General features: G+C 44.6%; 1 protein-coding gene across 1 annotated transcript in view; it reads left to right on the forward strand.

Moving 5' to 3' along the window:
* Positions 1-19,781, forward strand: part of LSS (lanosterol synthase) — a 97,131-nt gene that overhangs the window by 23,454 nt on the left and 53,896 nt on the right. The window contains exons 7-13 of the mRNA XM_068234120.1: positions 5,399-5,534; positions 5,615-5,723; positions 6,903-7,021; positions 9,321-9,418; positions 10,312-10,339; positions 10,509-10,565; positions 12,606-12,677. Coding sequence (XP_068090221.1) covers positions 5,399-5,534; positions 5,615-5,723; positions 6,903-7,021; positions 9,321-9,418; positions 10,312-10,339; positions 10,509-10,565; positions 12,606-12,677 — 619 coding nt within the window. The remainder of the gene's footprint in view (positions 1-5,398; positions 5,535-5,614; positions 5,724-6,902; positions 7,022-9,320; positions 9,419-10,311; positions 10,340-10,508; positions 10,566-12,605; positions 12,678-19,781) is intronic.

Below are 19,781 nucleotides of genomic sequence, written 5' to 3' on the forward strand. Positions count from 1 at the left end.
ATAGGAGTAAGCTGTGGGAAAAATCGATTTCTAATTTGAGATAGTAATGGATGATCCATGAAGGGGGAGAGCTGCATGTAGTGTGTTAAGTAGTTGCTTATATTACTAAGATGAGTAGGGATTAATTCATAAGAGGAGCAGTGAGGGATGCCCGTCATCATTGGTTGGAGGGGGTACATCCCATCATTTGGATTCAGAGCATAGTTGAGGGGAGTGTATTCTGACACTCTCCCTGTCCCATATGCAGGTGGTGATTCTTCCCTTAACTGTGCTAGGGCAGTTGGTGTACTTACTTCAGTGGTTAGCTGAGGATCTATAGTGGGATGACGCAGTTTCCCTAGCTCCCCTCTTCCCCCGTGAGCTCCTAGGCTTGCTGACTCTGGCACATCCTGTCTCTGCCTCTGATCTATGTGAAACTGTACTTCCTCTGTTTCAGTGAGGTCAATGAGAGGCTGTGTTGCAGCACTGCCTCTTGTAAGAGGTTCTGCAGCAGCTCTATGGCTCACGTCCTGTGACGCAGTTCTGTTGAATGACTCATGCAGCTCCCTGGACATGATTGCAGACCAAGCTTGGTATGCTCCCATCTCCATTACCTCCTTCTCCTCTATTTGCTCATCCTCTGACCCATACAATTGTTCAGTGCTTGCAGTTGTAGGTCTCATCTTACCTGTGACAGTTGCAGATTGTGTCAATGTCAATATGTTCACATCCTCTGATCTCCGGATGGACTCCTTCATCCATCTACTCCATGCCTCTCTCTCATTAGGACGACTCATTCTCATTCTGTGTGTGTCCCACAGATTTTCCCAAATTTTTGGCTTAAAGGTACCCTTTTTAGCAAACTTTTGGTTCGTCCACCATTCCCATTCCTCTAAATATCGTGACACCCATAGTCCATATTTGTCAGACATTTCCTCTCGAGGGGTCAAATACTGTGGCTCTCCACGATTTGACTCTCGTTTCCGGGAAATTAAGTTCCTCATAATAAAGACTATGTGTTCACCCTGAATTCCACGCAATTCTCACACCAAAGGTGGCCAATCCTCTGGTTTCGAATGGGAGCAACTCAAGCAACACTCTCTGTGTTGCTTCTGTGCAATACACTTATTGACACAAGGGTCAGCCAATCCCGCCAATCTTCTAGTGACTTTCACAATAGCTTGCGATGCCTCACTTAGACCCCTTCAGCTACAGTGAAAGCTTATAAAGCTCTCACTGTGCTGCCTGGTTAGCCTGCAAGACACCAGTACCAGTGAGGTTTCACAAAGGCTCACTTGTCTGCTTGAGTGGCCTGGGGAGCAGCAAAACCCTAAGTTCGGCTGCACTGCTCACCTGGTCGCCCAATTATGTCTAGCAGGTAGTGGTCTGGTGTGCATCACAATCCCTGTGAAGTCCCGACTACAGTCACAAAAGTCTGCAATGCCCCACTTAGATCCTCCAGCCCCAGTGAGAGCTTACAAAGCTTCCACCTTGCTGCCTGACTGGCCCGCATGACACCAGTACCAGTGAGGACTTACAGAGCACCCACCTGTCTGTTTGAGTGGCCCGGGGAGCAGCAAAACCCCAAGTTCGGCTGCACTGCTCACCTGGTCGCTCAATTGTGTCTAGCAGGCAGTGGTCTGGTGTGCATCACAATCCCTGTGACATCCAGTAATCTATTGATCGGCAATGAATTGGATCTGGCTGAGCGGAGACTTCTCTCTCGTGGTCGGGAAGCTCCTCCCGCGGTGGACAAACCTCAAAGCCAAACCTCAAAGCCTCCTCTAAGGCAGCTTGAGTCTCATATATATCAGCCAAATCAGGACAACACAAATTCTTCCACCAGATATAACGCCACTAGACTTTCAGAATGATTATACTGTTAACTGTAGCCATGAGCCCATAAATCAGTGTCTCACAATCCCTCTCAGGGCAAATAACAGCACCCTGTGAGAAATTTACATTTATTTGATCAGGATAAGACCTTTTGAGCATGCGGTCACTCCCTCACTCATCCAGGGGTGTGCACAGGCTATACTGTCTCAGATATGTGAGCCATCAGAGTCATCTGAACACTTAGAACCCTCAGGTAGTGGATCCAACCTCTCCACTAACTGAGGGATTGGATAATTAATTCCAGATCCTCAGAATTGTCTGAGTCTTCTGAGTTGTCGAGTCCCTGCCCCACCCTCTCTTAATAGTTGAGGGATTGGGAGGTCCCAAGGGGGCGACTAATTTTGACAGAAAAATTTAATGCTGAGCGACTATTTCAGGCTTTGGCTGGTATTCAAGACCCAATTCTGCATACTCCCAGGGTGTCGACTATAAGGGGAATTGAGTGCTGCCTGGGAGGTGTGGCACATAGGGCCTTATTACAATTGGCCTGTATCTGTCTAGAGAGATATTGGGGATGCCGCAGGTCACTCTCCTCCTGATCAAATATTCAACTATACTGGGTACTTTTTCCACTGATGTGAGACACTCTGGGCACACTCTGCTGTTTTTGTACTAACCTCTACATACACTTTATAGTTCAGGCAAGTTTAGTTTTCTCCCTTCCACACGCCAACTAAGTAGGCCCCACCAATGAGCCCCACTATACTTTATGTAGTGTGACGTAATTTAATGTGTATTCCACCTTGGTGTTTGTTGGGAAGGAGAAAACAGTTGCCTACACATATAAGAGAACACTTAGTCAAATACAGTTATCTCTGAGCTGCACACACTAGGTACCTTGCAGACAATAAAACACCATTACACATCACCATAAGTTTAAACATATGTTCAATCTCCCTGCTACAAGTATCCCATCCAACGTTATGTTGTCTCAGGGGAGAGCCAGCCTACAAGTTCTCTGCTTTGAAGGAAGCGAATCTCCCCTCTGTCTATGATTTATGACCACTGTCTATAGATTTTCAACCTGTGGTTTCCTTCTGAAAACTTTCTCCACAGTGTGTATCCTGTGTGATAACTGCGTGTTGCAGCACCCCAGGGCTATGCACACAATAGTATGCTGACTCACAGAGTTTATAATCTAGATTGGCTCTCCACTGTTGACTCCCAATACTCCGGATACCACATAGAATGTTCTCTTCAGAAATATGACATTACTCAGCATGAATCCACATATCATATACTATTGTAATGAATTCTAGTTACTCACACAACACTATACTCCATACAATAGCAACTAAGTCAGATTCCATGCACTAAGTTAATCACAGCAGACAGACGGCATGAATAACACATGTTAAATCTCAAGCACCAAGTTAATCAGAAGAAAGAGACGGTATGCATACAGGGTACAGAGTAAGAAATAGAAGATGATATACCACATATCAGGAGACCGTTGTCATGGGAGATCCTCACGGAAACCCTGCTGAGCGGAGTAGGGTTGCAACCAGCAGGGAGGTGCAAATATCAAGTAGGTGATCAAGTCTCACCTGGTACAGCGCTGTTTAAGGATTTGATATCTGGACCTCTCCACGGCTGTTTCTCCAAGGTTCCGCTCCTCAAGATGTCCAGGGTCCCTCCAGAGGTGTGCCACAAAGTCATTCGTTCATTGCCCGCGTTTCTCCACCAAAACTGTCCAAGATGTTTAAGGACAGGGAAGACTCGGACACACCTCGTCAAATAGACAACACATTTATTCATGCATCAAGGGCCGTTGATACAGGCATCATCAGAGTAATGCTACCGATCATTAGCACACAGCAGATTTTATAGGGTTACAAGTATGCAAAAATATACACTCCCTGGGGCTGGCCAGGATATTTGTCATTGTTACAGAAACCAGTCACAGATCAATATTCACTGCAGACATGAAACAGTTAAGTCCATATTCCTGGAATTCTCCTCCCATATGTAAATGAAAATCTCCACCCCCCAGGTAATTTATTGGGGAACTATGTGTGACCACTGAAACAAGAAAAGGGGATGCATCTGTTTTAAAATCAGCATCATTAACTGTATACCACGCCTGGCATGGTCTCCATTCCTGTAATCCATCTTGAAACCAGACTGTTTATCTGGCTGAAAATAAACAACAGGAAGTTCCTTTAAATTCCAGTCTGCATAACACTGATCAATACTTAGAGTAAATACAATGTTCAGTGTTTAATCAGCATAGAGACTTCATTCAACATGGCTGAATCTTAACAAAATGTCCACCATAGTTACAAGAGAAACTTCACATCTTTATCACTTGGCTTTATGTTTAGGGTCATTGTCCTGCTGGAAGGTGAACCTCCACCCCAGTCTCAAGTCTTTTGCAGTCTGCAAGAGGTTTTCTTCCAAGTTTGCCCTGTATTTGGCTCCATCCATCTTCCTATCAACTCTGACCAGCTTCCCTGTCCCTGCTAAAGCGATGCACCCCCCCGAGCATGATGCTGCCACCACCATATTTGACAGTGGGGATGGTGTGTTCAGAGTGATGTGCAGTGTTAGTTTTCTGCCACTCATAGGCTATCATTCATAAAGCATTTCCGCATGTGGAAATGCTTAAAACAGCTGACTTTACAGAACACTCAGAAAGTATTTCATTCATAAAGCCTCTTTCCCCATGAAAAACTGACACTACCGAGCAGAGCGATAAATCACCGCCTTGTGCGGTGATTATCGGAACAGATGTAACAAAATGTAAATTCATAAAGAATACCGCAATCGGTATGAGGTCGGGAAGTACCGCTCCCTCTGATGTGGCGATACCAATGTAAAGTGAATGGAGACACAGACCTCCCAGGCAGCTGCAGTAGAGCGGAACATGGAGAAATGTATCAACTCGGCTGCTTCCTGTGCTTTCGCAAGCCTACCGCCAGCCTAGTTCGGGGAATCTCCGCACTGCTATCGCAACTGGATACATTTTTATGAATGCCCATCCAGAAGTCTAAAATACCGGCCCTGCCTCCGGTTCACTTCTGGAATTTCAGACTACAAAGTCTGAAAATCACTGCTCCAACACTCCCGTATCCTCGCTCCCGCTGATGTCACCAGGAGTGTATAGCACACGCCCATTATGGTCTGTGCCTGCGCAGTACGCTCCTGGTGACATCAGCGGGAGCGAGGACACGACAAAACAGGCGCAGTGGTTTTCAGACTTTAAAGTCTGAAATTCCAGAAGTGAACCGGAGGCGGGGCCGGAGCATCGGTGAGTGGCTACGCGGGCACAGGATGTCTGCAGGGGGACCATTAGAAGCCCCGGGTAAGTTCAACTCATTTTCCCTCGACCCCCCCCTCAGTATCCCTTTAAGCTGTGTTGCTATATATGATGTGACATTTTAAAAACAGGATTTGTGGCCATTCTGCGTACTAAGCTATAAGATGAATATTTAGATGTGTGCTTGAAAGTTTGTTTCTATGTCTCCTTTAGCATACTTCATTGCGGTACATTTTTTTAACAATAGCTTGTTTTGTTTTCCAGGCTTCTCCCTCAGTGGTTCCCAGCTCACCCCAGCAAACTGTGGTGCCACTGCAGGCAGGTTTATCTGCCCATGAGTTACTGTTATGCCAAAAGGGTGAGCGCACAGGAAGATGAATTGATCCGCTGCCTGAGACAAGTGAGAGAAATAGCATGGATGTATTGTTGTTATCATTTTGTTTAAGTAATAAACTGTTTACAGATATTTGTGTTCTGCAGGAGCTTTATGTGCAAGATTACAGCAGCATCAATTGGCCAGCACAGAGGAATAATGTTGCCCCTTGTGACCTGTACACCCCCCACAGTAAACTTCTGAATTTTGCTTATGGTAAGAGCTATCCCTATTTACTTCTATTGTAAAGTGACCTGGAAGCAAGCTGTAAATAAAAAGTTAGGTCCTCACTTATGTAGAGGGAAGGCTCTAGTTGCCATAGAGCCTTCCTGGTCCTGTCTCTGTACTCTTGCTTCCCTGCTGTCCCCCAAGGGAAATTAATCAACCTACAAGTCGATTATGTCTTTGGCCCTCCTTGGCAGCTTTTGGAAGTACTTGTGTCCCCAAGTACTTCTAAAGATGAGCAATTTGTACTGCGCACGCTTGACTGCCAACTTGCATGTGCACAGTACTACAGATGCGCCCATCATCGTAAGCACGCAGGGTTTGGTTCATTCTAACATGATCAGTATTTTCTGACTGGACTGAAGCAGGGCTGTTGAGTCAGTACAAAAATCATGCGACTTGGACTCCTCGGTTTATGAAACCCCGACTCCAAGTACCCTAAAATGCTCTGACACAAAGTACACAGCCCTTGCAGGGCTATGGAGGGGGTACAAAAATCATTTGAATCCAACCTCGACTCCTCAGTTTATGAAACCACAGACTTTGACTCCAGGTAACCAAATATTGCTCAGTCCTGAACTGAAAGCAATACTGATAGAATGAGGTGGAAACATTCTTTTTTAACTGTTATTCTGCATTGAACATAATATACCAAGATGTTTCCTGACATCTCCAGTGGAACTCTTATATAGAATAGAACTAATTAAAAATGATCTGCTAAATAAAAACAAGCATGGGACTGATTTAATCATCTGATACATTTTTAAGTCTCTGATAGGTTGCAGGGAGCTGGTATTTCTGCTTCCCTTGTAGGCTAAAACACAAAAGAATCCTCCCAGCCAATCAGAGGCTTCCAAAAGTATAATTTACCATTTTCCGGAAGAGAAGAAAGAGAGGCACCGTACCTATGTTACACCTTTATTGGGTTCCAATGGACATCACATATGCGGTATGCAGTGGGGGTTAGGTGAGGCCTGACAGCCGTTTCGCGTACTAACGCGTCATCAGAGGCACTTGATTTGCCTGTATAATTTACCATACTGGATAATCAGAGTTTATTATAGTCAGATCCGCGAAAGATCACTTTTAGATTGTCTCCTGCGCATCTGTGTGGTATTGTTTCTTTATTGAACAAGCCCTTCTTCACATGCTTTTAACTCCCGTTTGCAGTTCTCCTGAACATCTATGAATCTTATCATATTCCTGATCTCCGCCGCCGTGCACTGTGTGAGCTCTATGACCACATTCAAGCTGATGACTGCTTCACCAAGTGTATCAGCATTGGCCCGGTAAGAGTTAAACTTGTGTGCTGGTGGGACATGAATGACTAGAATCAAAGGAAATCTGTGATTTTAAAATTTACTCCAGGTAAAAGTGGTATAGAGGCTGCCATATTTGTTTCCTTTTAAACAATACCAATTGCCTGGCAGCCCTGCTGATCTATTTGGCTGCAGTAATGCCTGAGGTACACCAGAACCAAGCATGCAGCTAATTGTGTCAGATCTGACAATAATGTCAGAAGCACCTGATCTGCTGCATACTTGTTCAGGGTCTATGGCTAAAAGTATTAGAGGTAGAGGATCAACAGCATAGCCAGGCAACTGGTGTTGCTTAAAAGGAAATAAATATGGCAGCCTCCATATACAGTAACTCTCACCTCGGGTTCCCTTTAAACGATATCTGAAGCCACTCAAAAAAAACAAAAACTGTTAGATACTTACCTATGTAGAGGGATCCCACAGAGCCTACCAGGTCCATTTCTGTCCCCCATGGAAGTCTGTGCCTTCAGGTCTCCTTGGAAGGCTTTGGAAGCACTTGCGTCCCCTCATGCATGCGCAGTATGGACCCACTTGTCCTACAAAGTCATCAGGGATGCAAGTACTTAAAAGCCTTCATGAGGACCAAGGCCGGATTTACATCACAGAAGCCTATAGGCACAGATGTCCTTATCTGAAAGCATAAGGGAGAAGAGGCGCCCAGGAAGGATAAAATGCATTAAAACCAAAGAAAAAGGATGAGATGGCTTACCTCAGTGATGAAAAATTCATATAGAATGAATTTCTATGAGTATTAAGCACAGGCAACGCGTTTCGTGGCAATTCGCCCACTTCCTCAGGCCGAATAAAGTGCCACTAGAGGCGCCTTGAATGCGGCTACGAGCATTTAGTGGCCATTTATTTGGCCTGAGGAAGTGGGCGAGTTTCCACGAAACTTGTTGCCTGTGCTTTTATACTGATAAAAATGAATTCTATATGAATTTATTGTCATCGAGGTAAGCCACCTCCTTTTTCTTTTTTATTTGGTTTTAATGCATTTTATCCTTCTGGGCGCTTCTTCTCCCTTATCCTGTGTCTTACTCCCCTGAAAGGGGTTGCTACCTGTTTAAAAACTTCCTGTCCTTATGCTGTCTGTATGCTGGTGGGACGCTACAGGCTGTCTCCTGTAGCGTGGATCGGGGGGAGGCCCTAGAGCTGCGCAGCCGCACTCGCGTCTATGCGGACTGCGCAGCCGCAGCAGGCTCCGGCGGCCACTCTAGTGGAGGCAGGAGAGCCCGACCCGGGCTGTTGGGTCGGGAGCGGCCCAGGGGGACTATTGAACTGCGGGGACCCTGCAGAACGGCACAGAGGGCGCAGATGGCATCCTCCGTGCATTCAAATTAAATTCAGGTACTTAACTTTTTTTTTTGCTATTTGGACTCGTAAGTCCTTTAAGGAACCACGTTTGACATATTAAATTCAGAATGACCCTACATGTCTTTGTATGATCTGTATCATTCTCCAGCATTGATTGACAGCAACTAGACCATAGCTGATCAGTTGATTTACCCTGGGGGTCCTTTAAAGAGAATCTGTACTCTAATATTCTTACAATAAAAAGCATACCATTCTATTCATTATTTTCTCCTGTGCCCCTCTGTGCTGTTTCTGCCACTCTCTGCTGCAATCCTGTCTTGTAATTAACAGTTTTAGGCAGTGTTTACAAACAAACTAACCAGCTTCTAATAGGCTCAGCTAAGCATAGTGTGTGAGTCATTCAGAGTGTGCAGGGGGCCTGCAGAGGGTGTGTATCGCTTCTACCAATCACAAGCAGCCCTGCACATTCCACACAATCAAGCCTTAGCCCGACAAACAGGACAGAGGAAAGATACATTGATTTATTAGAGACAGTGCAGTTAGGAAAGACTGCAGTAAGCCAGAGCAGATTAGAACAGGCATAGGAACTTATAGGATAGAAGAACTAAGGCTGAAAAATTTGTTACAGAGTCTCTTTAACAGTACTGCAATCCTTCTCTCTACATTGCCAAACCTCAAGGAACAAAACCTGTCCCCACTTCTATAAATATGTTATAAAGTGATGATCAATCTTTGGAGATTTTCTTTTTCAGAATGACCTTTTTTTTCTGAATTCATTTTTTTTTTGGGGGGGGGGGGTAACTATTCCCCCATATCATGGCTGTTTCTCTTACAGTGAACTGTGGTAGCATTGCACCACAACTTAACTGGCATTATATTTACAAACTCACTTATTCAGATTAATGAATTACTAATTTTATGAAATATGATTATAAGTTTAGCCTTTATTTTACAGATTTCAAAGGTGATTAACATGGTAGTTCGCTGGTATGTGAATGGATCAAAATCACCTGTTTTTAAGGAGCATGTGGACCGAATAGCTGATTATCTTTGGTAAGAATGCTGCTAGAGCTCAAAATAGTCCAGTTTATCAATAAGGCAACAGGTAACACAGAATCTTATCTAGCACATAGGCAGTGTCACAATTATTCTGAATATTTTCTTGCTTGCTGGTGGCTTACTATGCATTTGATTGATAAGGAGTGAAAATATCACTTAGGAAAAAACGTAGGAGAAAAAGTGAATTGAAAAAGGTCTCTACTACCCAAAAGACTGCAAGTTACCTTCTTTTTTAAGTTACCAAGCATCTGAGAAAGCACCCACCTGTGTCTTCTATCCTGCACTTATAGACCCCTAATTAATTCACTTTTTTCCTGAGTTTTATTGCAGGAGGTGTTTTCACACGTTATTAATAAAACCTCTTTTAAGCCCCCAGCAAGCAAGAAAACATGCAAAATAGGTTTTATATGATTTCTTTGCCTACTTTTTAGTATTTTTTTTTTCAGTTGCCAGGTGCTGCAAACTGCTTCTGTTAATAAGGTGAAAAATGTCTTATTTCTCCTGATTTTTTTTCCCGAGGAGATTATTTTTTAAAATCGCTTAGAACCAAAAAGTAGGTGTTTTTTTGGTAGTGGTTTAGGAATTTTGTTGACAAGTTGTGAAATATCACCTAGGTGAAAAATCAGAAAAAAAGTGAATTCCATATGGGCCATGGTGTCCTAGCTTGAAGCCTTAGTTTTATTGTCTTGATTTAAATCTTCTTAATTTTGAATTGATTTTATATTTTGTAACAGTACTAAAAATTATACTTTCCCTCTACACCAGCTAGAGTAAATGTGCTCCATAGCATTATCTTTTTCTCATCTTATACTGTCCAGCTTGTATCCATTCTGTGAAATCTTTATTGCTTTCTTCGGTACTTTCCTTATATTATTCCCTTTTTTCAGGATAGGTCTTGATGGGATGAAAATGCAGGTGAGCATTGCTATTCTTATGTAGGCTCCTCAAGTACTAAACTTTACTCATAACTTAGCTTGTCTTCTTGTCTTTTCACACTGTTTGTATAATGTCTGCCTAGCCTATATTACAGCATGCCTTTTTCATCCTTCAGCACAATCTCTGACCTTGCTCCTTTTCCTCCCAGGGAACAAATGGATCTCAACTGTGGGATACAGCGTTTGCAGTGCAAGCATACTTAGAGGTACAGTAACACCAGTAACAACTTGGAGCGAGAAGGATCCCCAAAAAATAGGTGGTGGTGGTGGATGAACGGTATATCTATATTATGTGACTAAAAATAGCAAAAAATATAAATAATAAAAATGGCTTACCTCAAAGGAAGGGGCAAAGCCAATTTCAAATAAAAGGTTTATTATTCATCAGACACTATCAATGATAACTCGTTTTGAGGAAAACAGTCTGCTTACTCAGATCAAATACAAAGCAGTGTCTTCAGTGTTCTCCCCAGAAATTTTTTCCAGCCGGGTGGCATGAAAAAGTAGCCGGGTGGGGGTGCGGAATTCAGGGCCGATGCAACTCTGCTTACCGCAAAGGTTGAGGAGGAAAAACGATGACAGCCGGTGCTTACCAAAATTAGCTGGGTGAAGCACCCCTGTAAAAGTGCCTGATTAGAACACTGAATATTTGTCACAGTTATAGTTGCATTTCATACTAGGGGTGATCATTGCATTTAATGTCGGTTAATTTCATATCATACAAGGGTGTTTGTTGCATTTCAAAAGGGGGGGGAGGGGATTTTTGCTTTTCATATGGATGTTATTTGCTGCTGGTGTCGAGGGGTATTGCAGATAGTGTACAGGGGTCAGTATTATACCAAATTATCTGCAATACTGCTGGACCACAGCAGTAAACATCCATATGAAATTACATGCATGTGAACTCTGCAAGAATCACTCCCCACCCACACACTGCCCTTTCAAGCCGCCTGTACACACCTTCAACACAGGATCTGTGTTCCATATTTACTTTTTTGCATCAGTGGGCAACTTTTAACAGACTTTGCCCAACTACCACAACCAGATTTGCGCTTTTTACTGCTCTAGGCCAACTTTTTACAATTGGAAATCAAGTAAGGTATATCAGCACTTCTGACACAGACAGCATTCAGCACCATCCTCCATCTCCAGCAAGTCAGCTTATCTAAATTGCAGCTGACTGCAGTCATTGTTTGTTTGTTTTCCCAGGTCCCCTATAGCTTGAAAGCTCTGCAGACTGAAATATATCAGATAAAAACTGCTCCTGCTCATTAGTAGACACAGAGCTCTCATACCAGTTCCTGTGCAGTTCTCCCAGCATCAGAGCAGCTTGTATTGAAGAGAAGCTGGAGAAGGGGGGCGGGGCAGCAGAGCTCAATGCCGTGCACTGCCTGATCTTATCTGTGCACTGAGTCAGCCTCGGAGTGGATTCGGAAGGGATTGGACTGGCTGCTGACATTCATGCAGCCAGCCCAGGACAGAGGGAACACATTGGTTTCGCTGGGTGTGAGAGAGAATCTGCCCGCAGCTTCAGGCTTTCTCCACACAGAGAGCCTCCCTCTCCCCACACAGCAGTAGCCTGCCTGCACTACACTATCACACTAAATGTGTATATCCGGACAGCCGCCTCCACTAGCTGAGCTGCCTGCACGTTAACACATGTGAATGCATTGCAGACACAGGCAGCCAGCAAAGTGGGGCGGACTAGCAGAGTAGAAACACAGCACTAGGGAGAAGCTGAGTCTGACACTCTCCACGAGGGACTAGGAACTCGGCTCACTCCCGCAGTATGCAGAGCATGGTCCCGCCCCTTACAACCCGCCCAGCCAATCACTGTACCAGGAGGAGGTCACACAGGCAGGCAGAGAAGTCTCCTGCAGTGTATATAGCGGAGGCTTTCGGTATTGTCTGAGACGGCCGCTGATAGCAATGAAGTGCTCATGGCTGCAGTTTTACAGCACCACTTTTTTCTAGTTAGACGGGCAGGAAAGCAGGTGGGCGGGCATTCAAATCAGCCGGGCGGCCCGCCCACTTAATTAGGCCTGGGGAGAACACTGGTCTTTATACTGTAGACAGTAAGTTCGGAGCGCCTAAAAGAGGTACAGTAACTGCAGTAACTTTTGTCCTAATACATTTCTGATAAAACCTCTAGGCAATAACATATTTGTATTAATTAATGGTCAACATATATACAGTACAGATATATCCTGTTCTTATTTTATACATCTTCTTTCTTAAATCTGCAGGCTGGAGCTCACAAGAAGCAGCAGTTCCACAAGGCTCTGGAGAAGGCGCATGAATTTCTGCGAATCTCACAGGTACAACTCACACTAGGGGGCAGCTCAATAACATTGCTTAGTAGTTTGTGAATTTAGGTGACCAAAAACTACCAGAGCAGCACAGTGGTGTAATGACTTGCACTCTCAACTCGCAGCACTTGAGTCCCTGGTTAATGGTCCCCATCCCATTAAAATTGACCCTAGATAGCGATAAATAATAACTGGGATGTACACAAACACATGGTAGCTGATTTAGTGCATGTTATGTGGCCACTGCTATTAGCTTTCCATGCTTTTTCAGTCCTGCAGTAGAAAAGTGCATGACACATATTAGTTCAATCAACTTCCTGACCTAATCTGTACATGTGCACTATGCAGATGCATAAACATATGCAAATATCCTTTCTTTAAAGGGAACCTAAACTGAGAAGAATATGGATTTTTCCTTTTAAAATAATACCAGTTTCCTGACTCTCCTGCTGATCCTGTGTGTTTAATACTTTTAGCCACAGCCCCTCAACAAACATGCAGATAAGGTGCTCTGATTGAAGTTAGACTGGATTAGCTGCATGCTTGTTTCAGGTCTGATTCAACCACTACTGCAGTGAAAGATCAGCAGGACTGCCAGGTAACTGGTATGGTTTAAAAGGAATCATCCATATCCCTCTCAGTCTAGGTTCCCTATAAGGGGCACTATGGCAAAATAAGCATTTTTTAATTTATGGACATAAGCAAACGAGTCAGTGGACAAAGTATAGAAAAACAGACATGATAAGAAAAAAGTATGCAGAGCCTTCACAAGCATCACCTAATAAATGTGCATCCTGTCGCTTGTGTAGTTAGAAACAGGATGCCGATCAGCTGATTTACTTGTGGGGGAAGAGGTGGGAACAGTGTTGTCTCTCGCGCTGCTGCCAAATAGGGATGATCTATGAGATGCGAATACATTCTCCTAATATTCAAATTTCATGTAAATTATATGCAGCTTGAAATTGGACTAATCAGAATAACTTACTGTAAATTGAAGCTGCATAATATTTACATGAAATTTGAATGTTAAAATAAATTATTTGCATCTAATTGATCATCCCTACAGTGCCGAACTGTTTAACTAGCAACACTGCTCTGGCAGCGTAGTGTCTACGTGTGCCCATTCACCGCTCAAATGTACAACAAATACTCATAGGTGTCCCACAAAAAGACCTACTGAAGTGCTGGCAGCTTGAGACCCTACACTGCCAGAGCAGCATTGTTAGTTAGATTGTTCGCAGCAGCGTGAGAAAGATGAGGGAGATAGGAATGAACCACTGTTCCTGCCTCATCAATATAGGAAGATTAAAGGAATACTGTAGGGGGAAAAGGAGTTGAACTTACCTGGGGCTTCTAATGGTCCCCCAAAGACGTCCTGTGCCCACGCAGCCATTCACTGATGCTCCTGTCCCCGCCTCCGGTTTACTTCTGGAATTTCCAACTTTAAAAGTCGGAAAATCACTGCACCTGCACATCCTTGCTCCCGCTGACGTCACCAGGAGTGTATTGTGCAGTCCCAGTACGGTCTGTGCCTTTTAAAGTTGGAAATTCCAGAAGTAAGCCAGACGCGGGGACCGGAGCATCGCTGCGCGGGCACAAGATGTCTGCGGGGAACCATTAGAAGCCCCAGGTAAGTTCAACTCCTTTTTCCCCTACAGTATGTTATAAACTGTTCTAATCACCTTTTTCCGGCACCAGCAACTCATCAGCAAGAGTTGCACACATGACTCATCACAGCACGCAGGAGATAGACTTTCTCAGGCTTCTTCAATATTCACGTTATTTATTCAGGAAACAGAAATACAGATAGATACAGTTCATCATATCCTAGCCACGCCAATCTTCATGTTGCGTTACAAGCTTCTTGATTAAACTTCCTGCTGAAGTCAATCAGGTACCTTCTTTCTAAACTACGCTACACTAGACTACCTATGTACAGCATACATTATATCAGATTACATATAGAATGAAAATACTTAGAGGTTCCAGTTAGCATTAAAGTAGGAAGCATAGCAGGAATCAGAGAGAGACTGCCCTCTGTCCGCTCGTCCCGCATCTTTAATAGCGGATAGGAAAGAGTTAAATATGACATCATCTTCGCCATCCCCTAGACCAGACTATTGGTTGAGCCCCCTCGTGGTGTCATAATACCCACCTACTCGATTAATATTTAATGAGGCTCTTGACATACTTACAAGAATTTGGTATTTAGAAAACATGGCCTATGTTTACTGTTCCTTTGGTGTACGTGTTGAGGTCAGAGTAGGCCGGTGGCCTTCTTTTAGGAACATGTTCTCAGATGTTCTCAGTATCTGCTTGTTTATTCAAGCAGACACTGAGATGCCTCTGCCTGCATCACAAAACCTCTATTTTAAAGGCATACACTGCGGACAAGCCTTTTACATAAAACTCAGGCCAAGTAACTGAGGCCTACTTAAATTCTAACACAGTACTCCTTTAATCTTTCTATATGTGACATTTTCGCAACTCCCGCTGCTTTCCTGGTGATAAAATCACTGTTTTATTCATTGTTTTTGTAAACAATGAAGATGGACGCCAAACAGGAAATACATCATCAGAGCAGGTGCCTTTGCAGAAGCTCCTTTCAAATGTTACTTGATTGCTGGAATGTTACTCCCACATGTTGCCTTAGCTGCTTGTCTGAGCTCTGCACTGATCTCTCTGCACTCACAGCTGTTTGAAATTTCTCAGCTCCAGGAGCCTTGCAGAGATGCTGACTGTGAGCAGAGACAAGCCTGTGACTGGTACACACACAGGAGAGCCTGCAGGGGGCGTGCATAACTTATCCCTATCACAGCAGAGAGAATGCATCCCTCTTTGTCTCGGCAAGGCTTGACAAGAAAAGAAGATTAGATCTATTGCAGAGACAGTGCAACTAGAAAAGGCTGCAGTAATCCAGACCACATTAGAACAGGTATAGGAACTTATAGGATAGAAGAAATAAGGCTGGAAATTTTGTTACAGAGTCTCTTTAAGAAAGTTAGTGTACAGCTTGCATAAAACCGTGCCAATTTTCTGTCCCATCCTAATAACTCAACACATAGCAATTAATGGATGACACCCCATCAACAATACAAGCATACATGGTTCATAATGGTAGCGGATACCCCTACTAAGCACTCTTTTCCAATGTTAAGGACAAGGCACTGGCGTAACAATAGGGGAAGCAGCCACTGGGGCCCGCTCATGGCCGTGTTGGGGGGACAGGAGGGGTCGCAGCATGAGAGGAGAGCTTTGCCTATCAGCGAGGAGGGGGGAAGGTCCGCTCACCTCGGGCTCTCCCCTCTGGACTCCCCTCCTGCATCTATATAAGAGGCAGCGGTGGCGGCAGCAGCTATAATTACATCCATTCACCACGGAGGTCCACTTTGCAAGGGCTTCACATTACTTCCTGTAGGAAGTAATGTGAAGCCCTTGCAGATCGGCGACCTCCGGTGGTGAATGGAGGTAATTATAGCTGCTGCCACTTATATAGATGCAGGAGGGGAGTGCAGAGGGGAGAACCTGAGGTGAGGGAGGGGGTGGACCTCCCCCCCCCCCCCCTCCCCACTGATATTCAAAGCTCTCCTTTCATGCTGCGACCCCTCCCGTCCCCCCACCACGGCCATGAGCGGGCCCCAGGGGGGCCCGTGGACTTCTAGTTATGCCCCTGGGACAAGGTACTCATTCTCACCTGTAGTCCAAGCATTGAATGAAGTAGACTTCAGCAGTCTTTTTTTGTATTTGATAAATTATGCTTATACCCTGCTTGTCTGTGGTGATAAATATGGAAGTGTGCTCACTCTGCGACCTAGTAGTGGCCATATCCCGCTTAAGGAGCTTGGCCATACTGAGCTAAAGGATGGTAATGCTTTTATTTATTTATTTGGGGGGGGGGGGGGGTGTATTCAACTTCAGTGTACTGTGTGGGAGTGAAGGGCATGTGCTGAGTAATTTTCCCCTTATGTTTATTTGATGCAATATTTGTCCTACCTGGATACTTTATATTGGTTTACAGGTAGGAAACATGGGTATTCTGAGAAACAGGAAAAACTTTCATGAGATTTGAAGACAGGTAATTTTGCAAAACTGGAGGGAGTGACTAAAATATCCTCTTTAGCAATCTTAAGGGATTTAAGTAGGAAGCTTTTTGCACCCAAGTTTGCAGATCTGCCCCCTTGATTTGGCCCATATACAGTAAGTTTGACACTTCATGTTGGATATGTATAATTTATGTTCCTCTCCTGGAGGATATGGGAGTAGGGATGTGATGCAGCCAGCCTATTTGTCAGTTAGGGATTCAATGTCAGGGACCGTGCTTGCTACCTCACTAGGAAAACCCCACTACATTAAAGCGGACCCAAACCAAACATTTTTTTAATTAAAAATATTTAGTTGCACCACTCTGACACATACAAAGATAAATAAACACTCCTTCAAACCTATGAGCATTTCAGTGCATGCTTTTCGTCCTACTCTTTTCATAGCTAGGATTATACTGGGGGCAGCCATTAGCAATTCCTCCATTGCCAGACACCATCTACTCCACCAGTTTGCCGGAAAAATCCCGGCAATTTGAAAGGAAGGGAGGGGTTCCTCCAATAAATGTAAAATATTTTATATTTGGCATCATGCGGCTGAAAAAAGGCTGCTATTTAGCATTATAATTTAGAAAATAGATTTTATTTCTGAAATCTTGTATTTTTAATTTGGGTCCACTTTAAGCTCAACTCTGCACTAGAGATGGCTCGAACCTCCGATTTTAGGTTCACGAACCTCGAACGTGAACTTCCGCAAAAGTTTGCAAACAGGCAAACTTTTCGAACTGCAATAGACTTCAATGGTGCAGACAAACTTTCAAAACTTCAAACATTAATTCTGACCACAAAAGTGATGGAAAAGATGTTTCAAGGGGTCTAACACCTGGAGGGGGGCATGGCGGAGTGGGATACACGCCAAAACTCCGGGGAAAATTACGGTTTTGACGAACAGCAGGGTTTTAAGGGCAGAAATCACATTTTATTGCTAAATTGGAGGCATAAAGTGCTTTAAAACATCTTGCGTGTGTATACATCAATCAGGTAGTGTAATTAGTGTACTGCTTCACATTGACAGACCAAACTCAATATGTAACGCACTGCAAACAGCTGTTTGTGTAGTGATGACCGTGCTGGACTGGTGCGCACCATAGCGAGAGTGCAGGCGATGGCGGTTTTCAAGCCCATATGGTCGCCGGGCTGAGGTAGCTCAATGATAGATCAACAGTGACTGTCCAGCTGATCGAATTTGGTCTGTCCACAATAAAGCAACAACCTTATTATCTTGGGTGTGCCCCCCAACACCGTCATATAGCCGGCGGCCATTGCTTCATTGTGATACGCAAGCCCCTTCACCACGGCAAGGTAACGATCACGAAGGGAAATTGACACATTTACATGCCTTTTGTTTTGTTGTTGCAGCCACAGTGCAGCCAGAAAAATTAGGCAGGCATGTACACGCACCAGAAAAAAATAGTATTGTTTTTGTTAGCGGCTGCTGCTAGCAACGGCCTTAAAAATTCAGAAATCCACCTGGAGTCCTGGACCCTGTTGGTGTTGGCGGAGAAGGCAGTCAAGCGGCCTGCAGGCAGAGATGCTGTATGAGGACCGACTTAGTGGGGCAGGCAGTCACACGGCGTGCAGGCAGAGATGCTGTGTGTGGGAACTGACTTGGTCTTCGGGCAGGCCTGACCGTGCTTTGCAGACCAGGCATCCGTGCTCAGATGGACCCTTGACCCAACGCTGTGTGCTAGAGATGACACCACTTGCCTTTCAACACCACGGTACAGTTTGGGTATCGCCTTTTTTGAGAAATAATTGTGGCCTGGTATCTTCCACTGCGGTGTGTGGCTTTGCTTTTGTGTGCTGCTTTTCCTCAGGTGGTCATCCCATTGCAGGTTGTGCTTTGTCATTATGTGCCTTCGTAAGGAAGTTGTCCCTACGCAGGTCTTTGTCTTTCCACGGCTCAATTTTCGGTGGCATAGAGTACAGATGGCATTGCTCTAATCTGAGGCAGACACACAACAAAATTTTCACCCCGCTGAGCCCTGAGATGATGGCACTTTGATGGCTGCCGACTGAGTGTTAAGTGGGGTGCCAGAATCAGAGCAGGACGAGGAAGATATGTCACGGTTCCGTGCGGAAGCTGAGGAAGATGAAGTGTTCTGTGTTAAATAGTCAACTACGTCCTGACAATCTTGGGGGTTGATGGCATGTGCCTTCTGAACACTGGTCCAGGGCAGCACGAAATCACGACAGCACGACCTCACACAGACCGCCCGGGTGGCCTGCCTCTGGCTCTGCCTCTGCCTGTTTTGTTCATATTGGGGGATGAAGTGAAAGGTATGCACTGACTTGATTAATACAATGTGCAGTCACACAGGTGCAGTGAAAAGGTATACACTCACTGGTATATAAAACTGCGTGCTGTCACACAGGTGCAGTGAACAGGTATGCACAGACTGGTATTACAAATGTGCATCTGTCACACACACAGGTGCAGTGAACAGGTATGCAGTGACGGGTATATAAAACTGTGCGCTGTCACGCAGATGCAGCGAACAGGTATGCAGTGACTGGTATCAATGCAATGTGCAGCTGTCACACACACAGGTGCAGTGAACAGGTATGCAGTGACTGATATATAAAACTGCGTGCTGTTACACAGGTGCAGTGAACAGGTATGCACAGACTGGTATTACAAATGTGCAGCTGTCACACACACAGATGCAGTGAAAAGGTAGGCACAGTATAGCAATTAGCAAGGGCCAGCTGCGACAAACAGGGCTGTATATGCAAGTGTCAGTGGGCCACACCAAAAAAAAAAAAAAAAACACGTCACAAGAACATTAGCTCTCAAAAGAGCTGTTTTGGGGTGCTTTTTAGCAACAAATATCAGCAAGGAGCAAGCCAACAGACTTTCTAACTATCGCTTTCCCTATCTCTCCAATGTTTCTCGCTTCTCTCACTAATACTGCAGCACACAGAGTGAGAACATGGCCGACGCTGCTGCCTTATGTAAGGGGGGTGGGGGCTCCAGGAGGGAGTGCAGCCATGTGTCTGCTGACTGTGATGT

The sequence above is a fragment of the Hyperolius riggenbachi genome, chromosome 1, assembly GCF_040937935.1.
Source record: "Hyperolius riggenbachi isolate aHypRig1 chromosome 1, aHypRig1.pri, whole genome shotgun sequence".
Lineage (NCBI taxonomy): Eukaryota > Metazoa > Chordata > Amphibia > Anura > Hyperoliidae > Hyperolius > Hyperolius riggenbachi.